This window comes from Macaca nemestrina, chromosome 2 (genome assembly GCF_043159975.1).
Source record: "Macaca nemestrina isolate mMacNem1 chromosome 2, mMacNem.hap1, whole genome shotgun sequence".
NCBI classification, from domain to species: Eukaryota; Metazoa; Chordata; class Mammalia; order Primates; family Cercopithecidae; genus Macaca; species Macaca nemestrina.
Genome location: NC_092126.1, coordinates 154,218,269 through 154,237,972, shown reverse-complemented (window position 1 = coordinate 154,237,972; position 19,704 = coordinate 154,218,269). Strand labels below are relative to the sequence as shown.

The window sequence follows — 19,704 nt, the reverse complement described above, 5'->3', positions numbered from 1 at the left end:
CAAATGAAACTCATTCATTGAAGGAAACACTGATTTTCCAGTAACTATATCGCTTGAGAAAGTGAGGATGACATTTACTCTGCACTGAAGCAGCCCATTACACACAAGAGACGGGACACTCCAGGATGATCTGAGCATGCCCATACAGCTACAGAGCACCCTCTGCATTCTGTCCAAATAGCTTTGGGTAAAATGAACAACTAGGAAACATATCATGCTTCTCCATTATTACAACCTTAAACAAGTCAGTTCTAAAATAGCAAATGCCCCTGGTTGAGATCTACTGCTGAAAAACGCTAAGTTTCAGCAGCTCAGGCTATTTCCTGTCTGTCTATTCAACCAGCCCCCACTTAAAGCTGTAGGACTAACTATAGGATTTAGGAAGAGATTTTTTTTTTTTTTAAAAAAAAAAAGACAGATACACACACATATACAACATACGGTTTCCGAGGACAGTGAGGGCTCCATGCTTGTGAGAGAGGAGGAGGAGGAATATGCCGAATAACCTGCAGTTTCTCCCAGATTTGAACATGCTGTACTGTGGCATGAGGTCAGCAGTGACTGACTCCAGCCCTGTGAGGCTGAATTCTACCCTGACAAAGCAGTATCACTGTAATATGAAGCAAGAGGATTCAGAGCATGTTGGCAGCTGTACAGAATGCCTGTTCTAGAAAGTAATGGCAATTCCAAAACAAGGGATCTATGCTGTCACATGAGATAATCTTCAGCCCAGTTAAGCAATAAGCACCCAAAATACTTTGAATCCCAAACACAGGCAGCTCAAAAGTTTAATGGTAGAAAAACTTTTCTCCTTGAACCTATTTTGTGTCTGGAAGAAATAAACAGGAAGGAGAAAACTGGAAGAATCATTGGTTAATTTGATCTGTATCATAAACAACATACTGATTCTGATCTGATCTGTTCCTGGACACTGCGACCTAGCTGAAGAACTCCAAACCACCTCTGTGACTTTACTATGGAACAGGGAGACTATTCTAGAAGTACTTTTTTGATAATGGATATATGCCAGAACTGAAGGTGTGAATAACCTCATTTTTCACATGTGCCCAAAAGGCAAACCTAATATACATCATCATTTCTTTTTAGTTCAAGAATGTGTGCCTTTAGAAATTCTTCCTCCAAAGAAGAGGGGCATTAAAAAAGGAGCCAGAACATGACTTTTCTAACAAGAGAAAACAAGGCAATGCAGATATTCCTTTACATTTTACGGTGTCCCTTATATTACGAAAGTTCTATTCTAGACCAAAAGTGACCCAATAGCTTTATAACAAGTAAAACTTAGCCAGGAAACACAAGACAATGCAGATAAAACAAAACTGTACTACAGCACTAATGGGAAGGTAAATCTATAAGAAGTTCTTCAATAGTTCAGTGGGATAAGGAATAAAATAAAAACTTTTTTCTTCAAGATGCACTAGCTTTGTTTTTATAAATATTAACTTACTAATAATGGATTTTGAAAGGAGATAATATAACTTATTTACGGATTTCCAAATTTCCGATAAAGTTTTTGAGGATCTACGTTTGTACCCAAAAACCTAAAGATAATGATACAATTTCGTTTTTTTTTCTTTTTGAGCCAGGGTTTTGCTCTGCCGTCCAGGCTGGAGTGCAATGGCATGATCTCAGCTCACCGCAACCTCCGCCTCCTGGGCTCAGGTGATTTTCCTGCCTCAGCCTCCCAGGTAGCTGGAATTACAGGTGTGTGCCACCACGCCAGGCTGGTCTCAAACTCCTGACAAATGATCCTCCTTCCTTGGCCTCCCAGAGTGTTGGGATTACAGACGTGAGCCACTGTGCCCAGCCAAATTGTACAATTTCTAATACAATTTTTTCATTCTTTATGAATTTTACTTCAATAAAAACAAAACACAGCATCTTATTTTTTAAAGTAAATAGAAAAAAGAAATAGAAAAAAGTCATTATAGAAATAGAAAAAAGAAAATAAAAATCATTACTGGATTGTTTCAAAGCAGGTAATTTGGAAAGACTGGATAGGCAAGTTTCCTATATTAATGAACTTTTTTTTAGGTCATTTTATAAGAACCTCTGAACGAGTAATCTACTTTGAACATTAATTTTTTTTTGTTATACTTACACTATCAAAGGAAATTTTGATTCCTTAGTTTTAGGATGCACAAGAAACAGTGCCCAGAATGGTGGTTATTACCAATTGAGAAGAAACAACTGTACTAAATTTTTTAGTACTGAGCTTCTTTGTTAGCAACATCTTAACACAAGGCCAAGAGAAAAGTCTGGGAAAGCAGTAAACAGTCCTTTGGAGTATGGGTTTTAGTCTACTGTCAAAGGTAGGAGATACAACTAATGTTTTGATTTCATTCTATGAACCAGTATAGGAACAGAAGGGAGCATCTGATAAATTATGTAAATCTATATAGGTACAGACAGGTACCTGTATCTACCTGTACATACAGGTACAGACTTTAGGCCAAAAGAGAATAGGCATTAATATGGAACAAAAAGAATCAGTCATACCTTATCTGTAGAGGAGAGGTAGGACTAACAACGGAGTGAAACTTTTGCAGCTCTAAATTACTCTCCTCAATGTCTGAGAAAAATTTTCTAAGTAGAAGGGCTTCATATTAATTTATTCAATAATTCTTACTATACCAGGCACACTACATGGGGCATTTAGGGATACAAAAATGAATAAGATGAACAGGTTCTTGCCCTCTATTGACTTTTGAGATCATCTGCGTTCTCTAGGCTACTATTTCTCGACATTAAAACAAAAAAACCAAAAACTTTACATCTTCTACAATACTGTCTCACTCTACAGTCTAGCTATGCATTCCTGCCACGCTGGAATATTTTATTGTGCTTTACTGTCTATAGTTTATAGTTTTAAAACAAGAATTATATGGGGTCTACTTTTTAAAAAGTATACCTCTCCATTAGAGATTCTAATACCTCAAGTCTCCCAGGGATGTGAAGGCTGGGCGTGATGGCTCACACCTGTAATCCCAGCACTTTAGGAGGGCGAGGTGGGCGGATCACCTGAGGTCAAGAGTTTGAGACCAGCCTGGCCAACATGGTAAAACCCTGTCTCTATTAAAAATACAAAAAGTAGCCGGGTGAGGTGGCACGCACCTGCAATCTCAGCTATTTGGGAGGCTGAGGCAGGAGAACTGCTTGAACTCAGGCAGTAGAGGTTGCGGTGAGCTGAGAGATGGTGCCACTGCACTTCAGCCTGGGTGACAGAGCGAGACTCTGTCTCAAAAAAAAAAAAAGACTGTTCAAACCAAGCCTCTTATTTTGTAGTACAAACCCCTAGTCTTTGAAAGGAGAAGTGAATGATGCAGTTGTGGCCCTATCAGATCTAGAATCCATGTATACTGATTCTCCATTTCTGTTCTTTCTAGTAAATCAAGGTGTACCCTCCTACAATCTGGTTCCTACTTCACACACTGTCATACCAATCTGGTTTTTATATTGCCATTGTGTAAAAACAATGGAACAAACAAATGAACAAAAACCAAAAACTCTTCAATTTCTGCAATGTACTCACTTTGCAGAGATGTTTCTGGTTTGGTATTCCTGCCTTATAGCTTCACTATATACATCATTTGTGGAGGCTTTTTTTGGGCAAATTATTTCTTTGGAATGCTGTTTGACTGCATGATCAATGAAGGTTTCTTTCTAGCCCCAGAATTAATTCTGAGATTGTCTATAGTGCTATGTGAGGTTTTTTGGAACCTTTTCTCTGTACTGAGGATCAATAAATGGTAGAAAGAATTCTGGGGAAAACTGATTAGGTACACAAAGAATGAAGTTGGTGGGTTTCATTTTATAAATATGAAAGTCTGTAATCATCAAAGCTTATAGAAAAATAATACATTTTCAACACGTTTAAAATAATCACATTTTACATCTTTATAAATAACAGGCAATCTTCAATTATTCCTTTTTAGATAATGGAGTCCCTTAATGTTTCTTGCTAAAGGAATACAGATAGTCCTGAAGATCTGAAGGAAAGCTGAGAAAGCTCTTACAACAAAATAAACAAAAGCCCTCACAACTGACAGTAATTTGGAGGTCCCTAATGAGCCAACCCTCCTGGTACTGATGATCCACATAGTCTTCTTCCCATACTGACTTTGGGCTTGATGACTAGCTGTGACTAGTGATAGCAAATGGCATACTATCACCAACTATGCAAACAGAGACTTGGTAAGTACTTGAAAATTGGAGATTATTCTTTTTGAACACTCCTTGGAACTCAGCTGCCATGCTACAAAAAAGCCCTACTAGTGTAATCAAGGTCCCTGGCCAAAAGCCAGGGCTGAACTCAGAGTCAGCAGCTAACATAAACAGCTAGCATGTGAGTGAGGCTATTTGGACTTTCTGATCATCCCAATACCTCAGCAAACTTAATAAACTTTGCTTTGACCTAAAGCAGAAGGGCTCTGTATTAATTTATTCAATAATTCTTATTATGTGCCAGGCACACTATATGGGACATTTAGGGATATAAAAAATGAGTAAGATGAACAGGTTTAACCTAAAGCAAAGTTTATTAATATAAGGAACTTGATACAAACCAGAAGGGCCTGCTCAACCGACAGAATCAAGACAAATAAATTGTCACTTTAAGCTACTTTTTTGTTGTTGTTGTTCTGAGATGGAGTCTTGCTCTTTCGCCTAGGCTGGAGTGCAATGGCGCGATCTTGACTCACTGCAACCTCCGCCTCCTGGGTTCAAGCGATTCTTATGCCTCAGTCTCCCAAGTAGCTGGGATTACAGGCGCCGGCCACCACGCCCAGCTAATGTTCATATTTTTAGTAGAGATGGGGTTTCACCATGTTGGCCAGGCTGGTCTTGAACTCCTGACCTTGTGATCTGCCCGTCTCGGCCTCCCAAAGCACTGAGATTACAGACGTGAGCCACTGTGCCCGGCAAGCTACAAAGTTTTTAAAAAATTTCTTAACACCACAGAATTTACTTTTTAGGTATGTGTACAGTTCTATGAATTTTTAAACATTCATAGACTCATGAAACCACCAGCAGTATAATCAGGATACACAGAAGTTCCAAAAGATATCCTTATGTAGTCACACCTAACCCCACCACTAACCCTTAACCCATTCTTTTTTACTACAGTCTATCTTTCTGAGAATGTCACATAAACAGAATCATACAGTATATAACTTTCTGAGACTGATTTATCAACATAATGCCTTGGAGATGCATAAAGAATGATGCATGTATCATAGTTCATTCCTTTTTATTGCTGAGTTCATTGTATGTATATACCACAGTTTATCCATTCACTTATTGAAGGACATTTGGATGGTTTCCATTTTTTAGCAATTGTAAATAGAGATGCTATAAACATCAGTGTAGAGGATTTCATAGAAATGTAAGTTTTCATGTTTCTAGGTTAAACACCTAGGTATGGATTTGCTGGGTCACATGCTCAGCATATGTTTAACTTAAAAAAAAAAATCACCAAACTTTTCCAGGGTAGTTTTGCCATTTTCCTTTTCTACCAGCAATGTACGAGAGTTCCAACTGTTCTCTGCAACCTTGCCAGCATTTGCAACTGTCAGTTTTTTATTTTAGTCATTTTAAGAGTGGTACCTCATCAAGATTTTAAATGCATTTTCTTAATGGCTACTAATGCTAAATATCTTTTAATGTATTTAGTTGTCATTGCAGATTCTCTTTTGTAAAGAATCTGTTTAAGACATTTGACCATGTATTAAATAGGGTTTTTTAAAAAAAACTGTTGAGCTTTGACAATTTTTTATATACAGCTGTTCCTTGACTTTTGTCTCAATAAATCAACCGTGAGATGAAAATATGGGCCAGGCGCAGAAGCTCACATGTATAAACCCAGCACTTTGGAAGGCCAAGATGGGAGGTCACTTGAGACCAGGAGGTTGAGACCAGCCTATTCAACACAGCAAGAATCCCATTGTAAAAAAAATAATAAAATGAAAATATTGCAAGTTGAAAGTGTATTTAATATACCTAACTTACTGAACATCATGGCTTAGCCTAACCCACCTCAAATGTGCTCAGAACGCTTACACTAGCCCACAGCTGGCAAAATCATCTAACACAAAGCCTATTTCATAAAAAGGAATGAGGCCAGGCACAGTGGCTCATGCCTGTAATCCCGGCACTTTAGGAGGCTGAGATGGGAGGAATACTTGAGCCCAGGAGTTCAAGACCAGCCTGGCCAACGAGTGAGACTTTGTTTCTGCTTTTAAAAAAAATTTAAAATAAATAAAATAAAAAATAGAAAATTTATTGACTATTGTACTGATAGTGAAAAACAGAAAAGTTGTACAAGTACTGAAAATATGGTTTCTGCTAGACATGTATTGCTTTTGCACCACTGTAAAGTCAAAACAACTGTTAAGTTGAACCATTTTAAATCACGAACCATCTGTATTCTGAATATAAGTCCTTCGTCAGATATGTGATTTACACATTTTCCTCCCAATACGTAGCATGCCCTTTAATTCTCTCAATAGCATCTTTCATAGATTAAAAATGTCCTGTGTTGTTCTAAAAGTTTCATAGTTTATTTTATATATTAATTCATGATTTATTTTGTGTTGATTTTTATATACGGTGTGAGAGTTTCAAGTTTTTGCACACAGATTTCTACTTTTTCCAACACCTCTTTTTGAAAACACTATCCTTTCTCCATTGAATTGCCTTTGTATTTTTGTGAAATATGAACTGGCAATATTTATGTGGGTCTATTTCTGAACTTTCTATTCTATTCCATTAATCTACATGTCTATCTTTTTACCAACATGGCCTCATCTTGATTACTGTAGCTTTATGGTAAGTCCAAAAGCTGGGTAGAATAATTCACATAACTTTATTTTTCTTTTCCAGTATTGGTTGACTCTTCTAGTTCTTTTGCCTTTCCATATACATTTAAGAATAAGCTTGTCTGTCTCTACAAAAAGGTCTTCCTGAGATTTCTGATTGGAATTGTGTTAAAAGGACAAAAGGGAATGCCTACAAAGAACTGTGTGTACATAAATCAACAGTTGAGATGAAGCGGAACAAATTCTCAAGTAACAAGCTACCAGAATCACCTAAGACGACATAGATAACCTGAATGGTTATATAACTGTTTTCAAAATGAAATTTTGTAATTAAACAGATTTTGAAAAAGAAATCTCCCTGTGGTTTCACTAAATTCTACCAAACAATCATTATAAATATATCAATTCTATACAATCTGTACCAGAAAGCAGAAGGAGGAGGAACTCATTTTATGAAGCCAGCATTATCCAGGTATTAAACCTGGAGAAGATCTGTAAAACAAAACAAGGCAGCAGACCAAGAGCCCTCATACTAGCAAATCAAACCTAGCAATGTATATGAAGAATAATATACCATATCCAAGCACGGTTTGTATCAGGAATGCAATGCTGGTTCAATATTTGAAAACCAAGTAAGGTAAGCAACACTAGCCCAGAGAAGCAAAACCATATGATATCAATTTATACAGGAAAAGCATTTGAGAAAAGTCAACAGCCACTCATTATTAAACTCCTAGCCAATTAGGCTGGACGTGGTGGCTGACACCTGTAATCCCAGCACTTTGGGAGGCCAAGGTGGGCAGCTCACATGAGGCCAGGAGTTTGAGATCAGCCTGGCCCAACATGGTGAAACCCTGTCTCTACTAAAAATACAAAAATTAGCCAGACATGGTGATGCATGCCTGCAATCCTAGCTACTTGGGAGACTGAGGCACAATAATTAGTTGAGCCCAGGAAGCAGAGGTTGCTGTGAACCGAGATTGTGCCATTGCACTCCAGTCTGGGTGACAGAGTGAGACTCTGTCTCTAAATAAATAAATAAATAAGAACTCTTAGCAAATTAGGAATTTAGGGGAACTTTTTTTTTTTTTTTTTTTTTTTTTAAACAGGCATGAGCCACCGTGCCTGGCCCAAAATTTTTTTAAACAGCAGCTAATTTCATACTTACTGGCTCAAGCCATCCTCCCACCTCAGCCTCCCAAGTAGCTGAGATTACAGGTGTGAGTCACCAAGCCTGGCTAGTTTTGTGTGTGCGTTTTTTTTTTTTTTTTTGGTAGAGACAGGGTTTTACCATGCTGCCCGGGCTGGTCTTGAACACTTGAGCTTAAACGATTCACCTGCCTCAGCCTCCCAAAGGCCTGGGATTACAGGCGTGAGTCACTGTGCCCGGCTTCCCATATGCTTTAAATATTCTCTAGATTTATAATACCCAATGCAATGCCTATACATCACTTCATTCACATGGATTCAATATAGTATTTCATGTGTGGCAAATTCAAATTTTGCTTTTTGAAACTTTTTGAAATTTATTTTCTAAATTTGTTTTCTAAATATTTTGTGTAGACTGGCATAGTAACTTGCAACCTTGCTAACCTCAGTACTACGAGTATTCTGTGAATTCCTTGGTTTTCTATATATACAGTGATGTAGCCAATGAACAGGAATTGTTTTACTTCTTTCTTTCCAATTTGTATGTCTTTCATTTCCTTTTCTTGATTTATTTTACTGGCGAGAACTTCAATACAAATAGGAACCACCAGAGAGGACATCCTTGCATTGTTCCCCAGCCAGAACTCCAACGGCAGTTAAGTTTTCAAAGTCTCTGCAGTGCTTTTTGGATCTGTCCCACAGATGTACCACCCACCCTGTTGCCAGTCTGGGACTTGGCAATGGTCTAATCCCTACTTCATTTCTCAAAGTCTAGGAATGCTGTTTGGGGTCAGACTTCTGCATGCAGAGTGCACGAATAAGCTCAAAAATTCATAATAAAATTTAAAGAGTTTATTTTCAAATATCTTATAATCTCTCAGTACTTTCTAGGTCAATGGGATTCCCCTTTCTCATTACCTAGTCAGAAAGCTGGTGTGTTATTTACTCTGCTTAGCCATACAATTTCCATAATAGTGCCTTTGTTTGGAGGCAAGCAGATGAAGGAGGGAGAAAAAAGGCAACTGAGACTAATTCCACCCTCTTGGGACCACAGCTCCACTGATCTGAGAATGGTTCCCTACAATCAGAATTTTAAGCTCTTGTTAGACCCCAATCTGCTGTCACTGCAGGACTGCTTGAGGTTCATGGTACAAGAGAACAGAGGAAAGAAGAAGGAAAAAAGGAAAAGTTTCTGTACTTTCTATTAGTATTACAATATCGCCTTCCCATTCTTTGAACCAGAACTGAAGCCTTCTCCTAGAGTTCTCTTATCCACATTAATATCCACTTAGGGGTTTTAGGCTGTGTTGAGTTGAAACCTCGGGAAATGAGAGAGAGGAGAACAATAAATTAAACCCTGGTTCAACAGTACTTCAAAATCTGCTCCTTCTTAATGCAACTTTTAAGATATGCCTTTTGGAGTCCTCAAATAGTTGCTCTAGGCCAGGTGTTTTAGCTGAGTTCAATAGAAAAGACAGGTGAAATGTGTTTGCTCCATCTTACCCATAACAGGCATCTTAAACCACTAAGTTCTGAGGTGAATTGTTACACAGAAATAGATAACTGGAGTACAATCCAACTCAAGAAGCAATCATTTAAGCGTGGTGCACATGAAATAACACAGACTTTATACATCTTCTCTAGAAAAGTCACCAGATAATTATAAAACAGATGCTATCAGTTCAATGGCAGACTATTCTCTGCTTTCTTACCTTGGCTTCTAAGAAACAGATTCAATAGTTTCATTATTGGAGTAATCAAAGTGATAGCAATAAAAACTATGGAAGCCTCTTAGTAGATGTGAGTTTATTCTGCTGTCAGGTATAATTTGTCAGTAAGGGTTTGGACATTTCATTCTTTCATGCCTCGACTGGTATCAGCCAGAAGAACTAAGAGAATCACTTGAGGTAAAGGGAACAATGAGGAAAAATTTGGAAAGTGGAAATGCCCTAAGGGAAAAAATTTTCCCCAAAGTTATTCTTGTATAGAATTCCTAAAACAAGATTTTTATTTTGTGCTCTTGAAAACAGAGTGTTTCCAGCAACCAGCGTTTCATTCAGAATAGCCTACCAACCTGTTTGTATAATTAGGCACTAATATTTCCTGAATTAAAATATCTAGGATGTCAATCAGCTCCACTGGCTATCATAAGCTTTGCCTAACGTAAACAAATCACTACATAGAAAGAAACTGTGTAGATAGCACCATTTCACATCCACAAACAGGCAAAATTTTTTTTTTTTTTTTTTGAGACGGAGTCTCGCTCTGTCGCCCAGGTTGGAGTGCAGTGGCCGGATCTCAGCTCACTGCAAGCTCCGCCTCCCAGGTTTACGCCATTCTCCCGCCTCAGCCTCCCGAGTAGCTGGGACTACAGGCGCCCGCCACCTCGCCCGGCTAGTTTTTTGTATTTTTTAGTAGAGACGGGGTTTCACGGTGTTAGCCAGGATGGTCTCGATCTCCTGACCTCGTGATCCGCCCGTCTCGGCCTCCCAAAGTGCTGGGATTACAGGCTTGAGCCACCGCGCCCGGCCCAAACAGGCAAAAATTTTAAGTATTTGTGAAGATGCAGGTCAATGGGAACTTTCACACACTACTGATAGGAATAAGTTAGCATAATCACTCTGGATAGCAATTTAGCAATATCTAGTTAAACAGAAGATAAACATACTGTACAACCCAGTAAATCCATTCCTAGGAAGTACTAGATAAATTAGTATCTACTAGAGAAACTCATATATTTGCATAAGAAGACATGTTCAAGAGTATTCACTGTAGCACTGTTTATGAAACAATGAAGTACTGAAAACCATATGTCCATTAACAGGAGAATCAACCTACAAACTGTAGTATGTTCATTAAAAAAGAATACTATGTAACAAGCAGATCAGAACTATATGTATCAATGTAAATAATTTCAAAAGCATGATGTCAAGTGAAAATAGTAAAGAAAATTTGTATATATAGACTTGCATAAAACGTAAAAGAGAATCATTTACATAAAATTTAAAATCATGTAAAACAAAACTCTTTTTTATGGACAGATGTATATGCAATACAAGTACATAGACATATTTGTTCTTTGAGAGGCTGAGGTGGGCAGACTGCTTAAGCTCAAGAGTTTGAGATCAGCCTGGGCAACATGGAGAAACCCTGTCACTACAAACAATATAAAAATTAGCTGGGCTTGGTGCTGGTGCCTGTAGTCCCAGCTACTTGAGAGGCTGAGGTGGGAGGATTGCTTGAGCCCAGAAGGCAGAGGCTGCAGTGAGCTGTGATTGCATCACTGCACTCCAGCCTGGGAGACAGAGGGAGATTCTATCTCAAAAAACACAAAAGAACAATAAAACACACATGTTAATGAAAAACACTAAATTCAGGATAGTACTTGTCTCTGAAGAAGCAGAATGGATTGAGGAATGGTACACAAAAAAATAAAAGTACTAAGTTTGAAAAGCTTGGTAATTGTGCCTAAGTGTTTATGTTATTCCCTTTTTCATTTTTCTTGCATATAGTCACCCATTAATCTCTTTGTTTTTCTGTTTGATTTGATTTGATTTTTATTTATTTATTTATTTTTTGAGACGGAGTCTAGCCCTGTTGCCCAGGCTAGAGTGCAGTGGCATGATCTTGGTTCACTGCAAGCTCCGCCTCCCGGGTTCATGTCATTCTCTTGCCTCAGCCTCCCAAGTAGCTGGGACTACAGGTGCCCGCCACCATACCTGGCTAATTTTTTATATTTTTAGTAGAGACGGGGGTTTCACTGTGTTAGCCAGGCTGGTCTCAATCTCCTGACATCATGATCTGCCTGCCTCAGCCTCCCAAAGTGCTGGGATTACAGGCATGAGCCACTGCGCCTGGCCTCTGTTCGAAATATTTTATAACACAAAAATCAGAAAGAAAAATAACTATGAGAACATATATACATTACATTGTTAACATTCAAATGTGTAATGAAAGAATATTCTAACAATATGTTAACTAAACACATACACACTTCACCAAAAAAGTGTTTAAGCAAGCCAAAAGGGGCCAGGTGTGGTGGCTCACTCCTGTAATCCCAGCACTTTGGGAGCTGACTCAGGAGGATCGCTCGAGGCAAGAGTTTGAGACCAGCCTTGGCACACAGTAAAACCCGGTCTCTACAAAAAAAAGAAAAAGAAAAGAAAAAAAACCCAGGTATTGTGGCACATACCTGTAGTCCTAGCTACTTGGGAGGCTGAGGCAGGAGGATCTCTTGAGCCCAGGAGTTCAAGGCTGCTGTGAACTATGATTGCACCACTGCACTCCAGCCTGGGCGACAGAGTCAAGACTCTTAATAAAATTAAAAAAATTTTAAAAAAGCAAAGAGAACCAGGGATTATGAATATCTAATACATTTAAAAAGTTTGCATGCAAAAGAGCAAGTGAAAAACAGGTTAGCTTCTGTTATATCCTAAGTAGTGGTCTCATGACTCAAGACAGTGAGGAGAGGAGCAGCCTCTATGAGCTCTCTGCTTTCCCCACGATCATCTGCTACAATACAGTACAGCAGGTTATTTGGCACATCTTGCAGCCTGGCAGTGATTTCACTCAAAGCTGGGAACATGATAGAAGCCTGTTGACCTTCTGGGGGGACTCCTGGAACATCAGAGAAAGAAAAGTCTACATGGAGTAGAGCCAAAAGACTTGCTCTTATCTGTAGACCTTAAGTAATGTACTTTGGCCAGAGTAGAAACGGGAGTTTTACTCATTCTATACCCTCTTCTGTCTCTCATATGACTTGTTGGGAAAGAAAGTAGATAATTTGTTTTTTGATCTTATAAATGACCCAAAAATCTGCCGGGTCACCTGGGTTTAGGCTGTGGATCTCATGCAGGGACTGTGAGGCAGACGAGCAAGTGATCACCATGTTCACTTGGTACCTACTGGCACAAATGCCAAACTATCAATTCTACTGACTCATCTGCATCTGCAACTGGCAGGACATACCTGTATCCTGTACGGAGCCTGCCAGAATGCTACACTGTAGAGTCATTCAGGACAGTGAAAACTGTGGCAATAATTTTATCACACAATTGTTTAATACTTTAGTTACTTATCCCTTTATGCTAGTTGTACAATGCTAGGCAAAAACAAGTCTAAGCCGTTGAATCATGGTGATGAAACTTCTCCTTTAAAAAAATGAAGGCTGGACTAGTAATGACAATTATTCTTTTTCTTTCTTTCTTTTTGTTTTTTGAGACGGAGTCTAGCTCTGTCGCCCCGGCTGGAGTGCAGTGGTGCGATTTTGGCTCACTGCCACCTCCACCTCTCAGGTTCAAGCGATTCTCCTGACTCAGCCTCCTGAGTAGCTGGGATCACAGGCACCCACCATCACGCCCAGCTAATTTTTGTATTTTTAGTAGAGACAGGGTTTCACTGTGTTGGTCAGGCTGGTCTCGAACTCCTGACCTCACGATCCACCCGGCTCAGCCTCCCAAAGTGCTGGGATTACAAGCGTGAGCCACTGTGCCCGGCCACAATTATTCAAGTATGAGCACCCTTTCTCTTTTAATCATAAAAAATTTCAAATATACTGAAAAAAACAGAAAAGATGTCATAATAAACAGCCATATACTTACCACCTATATTCAACAACTGCTAACCTTTTGCCATATTTGCTTCACCTTCACACATATGCACCCCTAAACCACTTAAAGTAAATTACATATGATCATCCACACTGCTATGGTCTGCATGTCTCCCCAAAATTCATATGTTGGAACCTAATACCCAATGTGATAGTGTTAAAAGGTGAGGCTTTTGGAAAGTGATTAAGTCATAAGGGCTTCACCCTCATGAATGTGACTGCTGCGTTATAAAAGAGGCTGGAGGGGGGGCCGGGCGTGGTGGCTCACATCTGTAATCCCAGCACTTTGGGAGGTTGAGGAGGGCAAATCACCTGAGGTCAGGAGTTCGAGACCAGCAACCAATCTGGCCAACATGGCAAAACCCCATCTCTATGAAAAAAATACAAAAATTAGCTGGGCGTGGTGGCACACACCTGTAATCGCAGCTACGCAGGAGGCTGAAACGGAGAATTGCTTGAACCCAGGAAGCAGAGGTTGCAGTGAGCTGAGATCACGCCGCTGCACTCCAGCCTGGGCAACATAGCAAGCCTCCATCTCAAAAAAAAAAAAAAAAAAAAAAAAAAGGCTTGAGGGAATTCTCTTGCCTCTTTCACCACGTGATGATGCAGCAAGATGGTGACACCTATCTATGAGAAACAGGCCTTTGCCAGACACCAAATCTGCTGGCACCTTGAACTTGGACTTCCCAGTTTCCAGAACTGTGAGAAATAAATTTCTGTTGTTTTTAAACTACTTAGTCTAGGGCATTTTGTTATAGTAGCCCTATAAACTAAGACACACACACACCAAAATACTTCAGCGCATATCTCCAAAATTTAAAGCCATTCTCCTAAATAACTACAATACCATTCTCACACCTATTAAATTTACCATAATTTCTTGATATCAACTAATATTCAGTGATATTAAAAAGTTGACCACTTAAAATAGTTCCACTGTAACCAAGGATCTAAGTGCACAGGCTAGAAACCATTGGCCTATGAATCATATATCTTAGGGCAGAAATAATATATATAAACTCCAGAACTATACTTCTTTCTTAAAAGAAAGGGAGCTCAGCCCAGCACAGTGACTCACGCCTGTAATCCCAGCACTTTGGGAGGCTGAGGTGGGCGGACCACCTGAGGACAGGAGTTCAAGACTAGCCTGGCCAACATGGCAAAACCCCATCTCTACTAAAAATACAAAAATTAGCCGAGCGTGGTGATGGGCACCTATAACCCCAGCTATTCAGGAGGCTGAATGAGGCAGGAGAATCACTTGAACCCGGGAGGTGGAGGTTGCAGTAAGCCGAGATTGCACCATTGCATTCCAGCCTGGGCAACAGAGTGAGACTTTGCCTAAAAAAAAAAAAAAAAAAGAAGAAAGAAAGAGAGTTTTCAATTTTCACATTTGGCTCTTCAGTTCTAACACTGTATGTTTCAAAAGGCAAATCTCTGCTCAGGCGTCACGTTAATTAGGAAGCAGTATTCCTGGAATAGATCTTTGCATATTAAACAATTCTGTTGCAGTACCAGTTACTAATCCATAATCTACTTTACTTCCGAACAGGAATTTAAAATTACTTGTAAAAGTCATTTGCTTTTAAAAAACTTTTAATAAAAATTACTTTCAATAAAAACTACAATTAAAGAATAAAAGTTATAATGGGAGACAGGGAAGCAGACAACTGAACTAGAAACATAAACCAAGGCTAGCTACTGCAAGTGAACACTTTTGAGTTTTCTAGCAACCAAAGCAAAAAAGGAGATAGGATGGTTTCATTGTATTTTTTTTCATTAGCGATTAAAAAAAAAGTGTTTAAGAATAGAATTTATCTCAACTGGAGGAGAAATTTACACGTGGGCTTTTATATAAGAAGAACTAATAATTAAATTTTTTGTTTGTTTGTTTGTTTGAGACAGGGTCTCACTCTGCTACCCAGCCTGGAGTTCAATGGCGAAATCTCAGCTCCCAGCAACCTCCACCACCTGGGTAAGTGACCCTCCCACCTCAGCCTCCTGACTAGCTGGGACTACAGGTACGCGCCACCACGCCGAGCTAATTTTTGTATTTTTTGTAGAGATGGGGTTTCGCCATGTTGCCCAGGCTGGTCTCAAACTCCTGGGCCCAAGAGACACACCTACCCTGGTCTCCCAAACTGCTGGGATTAAAGGCATGAGCCACCATGACCAGCCTAACTAAAATCTTTAAGAATTACTTTTTTTACAGATGAAAAGACATCCTTCATAGATTATTCTTTTTTTGAGACAGAATCTCACTCTGTCTCCCAGGCTGGAGTGCAGTGGCACGATCTGGGCTCACTGCAGCCTCCCCTGGATTCAAGAGATTCTTGTGCCTCAGCCTCCTGACTAGCTGGGATTATAGGCATGCATCACCACACCTGGCTAAGTTTTGTATTTTCAGTAGAGATGGAATTCTACCATGTTGGCCAGGCTGGTCTAGAACTCCTGACCTCAAGTGATCCACCCGCCTCAGCCTTCCGAAGCGCTGAGATTATGTTAGCCACTGCGCCCGGCCCACAGATGACTCTTATAACCATCTATAACAATAACCACCGGCTTATAAAATCATAGTTCAGTGAGTGAGTTTCTACATGAGCTGAAGGAACAGAGTTTAAGCCTGTAGCTTTCTGGTAACCTGACTTGATACTGGAAGAGAGACAGTCTAGGCAACAGATAAGGAGGAGGTCCCTTAGCATATTATTACCAAATATTAAGTATCTCCATTTTTGTCCCAAGTTGGTCAGCACACAATACAAGACTGAACTCACTGGCAAGCAGTCTGGCAATTAGTATATAATCTCCATGTAAAACAGCCTAATTTTTTTTTCCCTACTATTAGTTTCCTTTACACCAAACAAGTTCGATGTCCTGTTGCATAAGTTAATGAAAGAAGGAAATAATTGTGAAAACCTGAGGAGTCTAATTTCAGATTCCCTGATCTTAAATACTACATAGGAAAAGGGTAAATTAGATTTAAGATTCTTACTTTTGGTTCCCTCTTTTGCTATTCCTCATCATTTATTAAGTACACAAGCACTTACATGCAAGATTAGCATACAGCATTAGTTTTCTCTCAAATAATGTTTCTCAACTCAGTTGTTTCTTCTGAATCCCAGTCCTGCCATTTTAGAGAAACAGAGCAGTGTAAATGAGAACAGCTCAGGTCTTTGTGATCTCTGAAGACTTCCTAGTCTGCACGTGTTTCAGACTGCACTCTATGGAGCCTGGGCCCAATATATACTAGTTACCTTTCCTGTTCCATACTTCCATCTCAGATGTATTCTCCTAGATACCAATCACTATGAACTTCTATGCAGAAATTGCAAGTTTGCTAATCAGAATTAGAGTTCAAAGTTCTTTGCTTCCCCTGTGCCAGCTGACGACATCTCCACACCTCAGCTCTATCCAAGAGAAGCATGTCCACTGCTTGATAACTTAGTAGCCCGAGTAAAGCTGAAACTTTGAACTCGTCATTGAAAAGGCAATGGCATAGGATAAATCAAGAAATAAAAATTGTTCTGCTCTTTTCTGTACTTCCTTTCTGTTATGACTCTTAGGCATATATTCCCAAATAATGTTTCCTAACTCATGGGAGTTCTCAACTCAACCACGGGAAGGGTGAGAAGTATGCAAAGAGCTGAGATCAGAGCTATAAAGTATTCAAGAGAAGCTTAGTTCCAAGACATTGGGAAAGTAACCACAGGCCCTTTATCGGTGGGGTGACAAGAGTCTTCAAAGAGTATAAATATGGGAACTAATTCTAAGAAATGATTTTCTCATAGTTCAAAGCAAAGTCTACCTATCTTTACAAGCTGTAATTTATTTTGGCCTCCTGTACTTACCTCAGCTCCCCATTGTGACTTCATTACCTCACCGGTCTTCTGTCTTTCCTTTCACTCCTGAACAAAGATTCTAGCACACACACAGATAACCTATTATTTGACTGGGCTTTACAACATCTAGTTCTGGTACTTATAAGTTAATCAGATAGCATATACCTTTAACCTTATTAACATATGGCACTCTTCCACTTCACCTCTGAGATCACCAATCTCAGGACTCGTTGCCCCTTTGCAATTATACTTTAAGCTTTCATATGGCTAATAATTTTAGTCTCATTGCTAGTGTCCTATTCCCTTTCCATACCTATCCACCAGGATCTATTATCCTTCAAGCAAAAATCAAGATGATATAAAGAAATCAGGAAGAACAGGATTAGAATCACTGCTCTGTTGACTATGACAGTATAACTTTCACAATCACTGAAAACTGGTTTCTTCTTCTTCAAAACAAGAATACAGCATCCCTTACATAATTGTTTTGAGTAAAGATATATGTACTATCAGCTGCTACTAGTAGTACTGCACTGAATAATTTCCAAATTTCAAGTATAATAATCCCTTCTACGTGTATGGCTCTTTAAAAAGTTTCCAAAGTAATCTGACATTATCTCCATTTTACAAAAGAGAAGATCGAGGCTTGCAAAAATCCTGCATATGTTAGAGCCTCAGTAAAGGCAAGCTACCATTCAGAAGGCCATGATTTATTCAAGGTCACATACCTAATATAGATTACAATTAGAACTAAGGACTTCTGACTCTTCACTAACAATCTTTCTACTACTTTGCCACTGAGTTAATTGTCTCTAATTCTGTGCTGCTATATTTATTTTAAGGAAATAAAATCATAAATTACATTTTTTAAGCTCGATTTCTGCTTTAACTGCTTTCTTTTGGCTTTATCTTATAAATTTAGAGCAGCTCTCATATACTTAAACTTCTCTCCATTTCTCCACACACTTATTATAATCACTGAAGATTCCACAACTTATTTTGACAGAAGAGGTTGAGAAAATCAGTTATGTCTTAACAGACTTCTACCACTACAACTTGATTCTGTAATTCCATATTTTAACTCTCACTTATATACACCACAGGCAAACACCTCTCTGATCCAAGTATCTTATCTTAATTTCATATACTTCACATAATTTATCTAGAAGCCAGACTGGAATGTTATCATTTCTGCTATTTACATTTCTCCTTTAAAGACAATGCTGAAGAATCACTTCCTCTGTCAAGATAACTCACAGGGAAAAGATGAATAGTCTTGATCTTTTGGATGAAAGACCTAAACCTAAAACTCTCCTAAGAAAACATGGATGTAAATCTTTTTACCTTGAATTAGTCAATGAGTCTGTTCGTTTGCTTTTTTCCTGGTCCTTGATTTAGGACAGGCAATGGTTTCTTAGACATGACACCAAAAACATAAACAACAAAAGAAAAAAAATAGATATGATTAAAATTAAAAACTGTTATACTTCAAAGGACACCATTAACAAAGTAAAAAGATAAAACCACGGAATGAGGAAAGAATCTTGCAAATCATATATCTGATAAGGAATTTGTACACAGAATATATAAAAAATTATAAGCCATTATTAAAAAGACAATCCAATTAAAAAATGGAAAGAGAACCTGAACAGACAGTTCTTCCAAGAAGATTACAAATGGCCAATGAGCAGATAAAAAGATGCTCAGCATCATCATTAACAATCAAGGAAGTGTAAATAAAAATATGATAATACTTCATACCCACTAGGATGGCTATAAAGACAGATAATAATAAGAGTTGGTAAGAATGTGCAGAAACTTGGGACTGTAAACTAGTTCAACCATTGTGGAAAACAGTGTGGCGATTCCTCAAGGATCTAGAACTAGAAATACCATTTGACCCAGCCATCTCATTACTGGGGATATACCCAAAGGATCATAAGTCATGCTGCTATAAAGACATATGCACACGTATGTTTATTGCGGCACTATTCATAATAGCAAAGACTTGGAATCAACCCAAATGTCCATCAGTGACAGACTGGATTAAGAAAATGTGGCACATATACAACATGGAATACTATGCAGCCATAAAAAAGGATGAGTTCATGCCCTTTGTAGGGACATGGATGCAGCTGGAAACCATCATTCTCAGCAAACTATCACAAGAACAGAAAACCAAATACCGCATGTTCTCACTCATAGGTGGGAATTGAACAATGAGATCACTTGGACACAGGAAGGGGAGCGTCACACACCAGGTCCTATTGTGGGG

The 19,704-nt window shown here is 38.8% G+C and overlaps 1 protein-coding gene across 15 annotated transcripts in view; it reads right to left on the bottom strand.

Annotated features, from left to right (window-relative positions):
* The window catches only part of LOC105477766 (transmembrane and coiled-coil domain family 1), a 256,327-nt gene that overhangs the window by 79,832 nt on the left and 156,791 nt on the right, over positions 1-19,704 (bottom strand). Inside the window, exon 1 of one of the 15 annotated variants that reach the window (XM_071092270.1) lies at positions 427-10,271. The exons of 13 other annotated variants lie outside the window; for them this stretch is intronic. In XM_071092270.1, coding sequence (XP_070948371.1) covers positions 427-468 — 42 coding nt within the window. In that variant the 5' untranslated portion in view covers positions 469-10,271. Of the gene's footprint in view, positions 1-426; positions 10,272-19,704 lie in introns of those variants that run through there. One more of the 15 variants, XM_011734522.2, reaches the window with a different exon arrangement.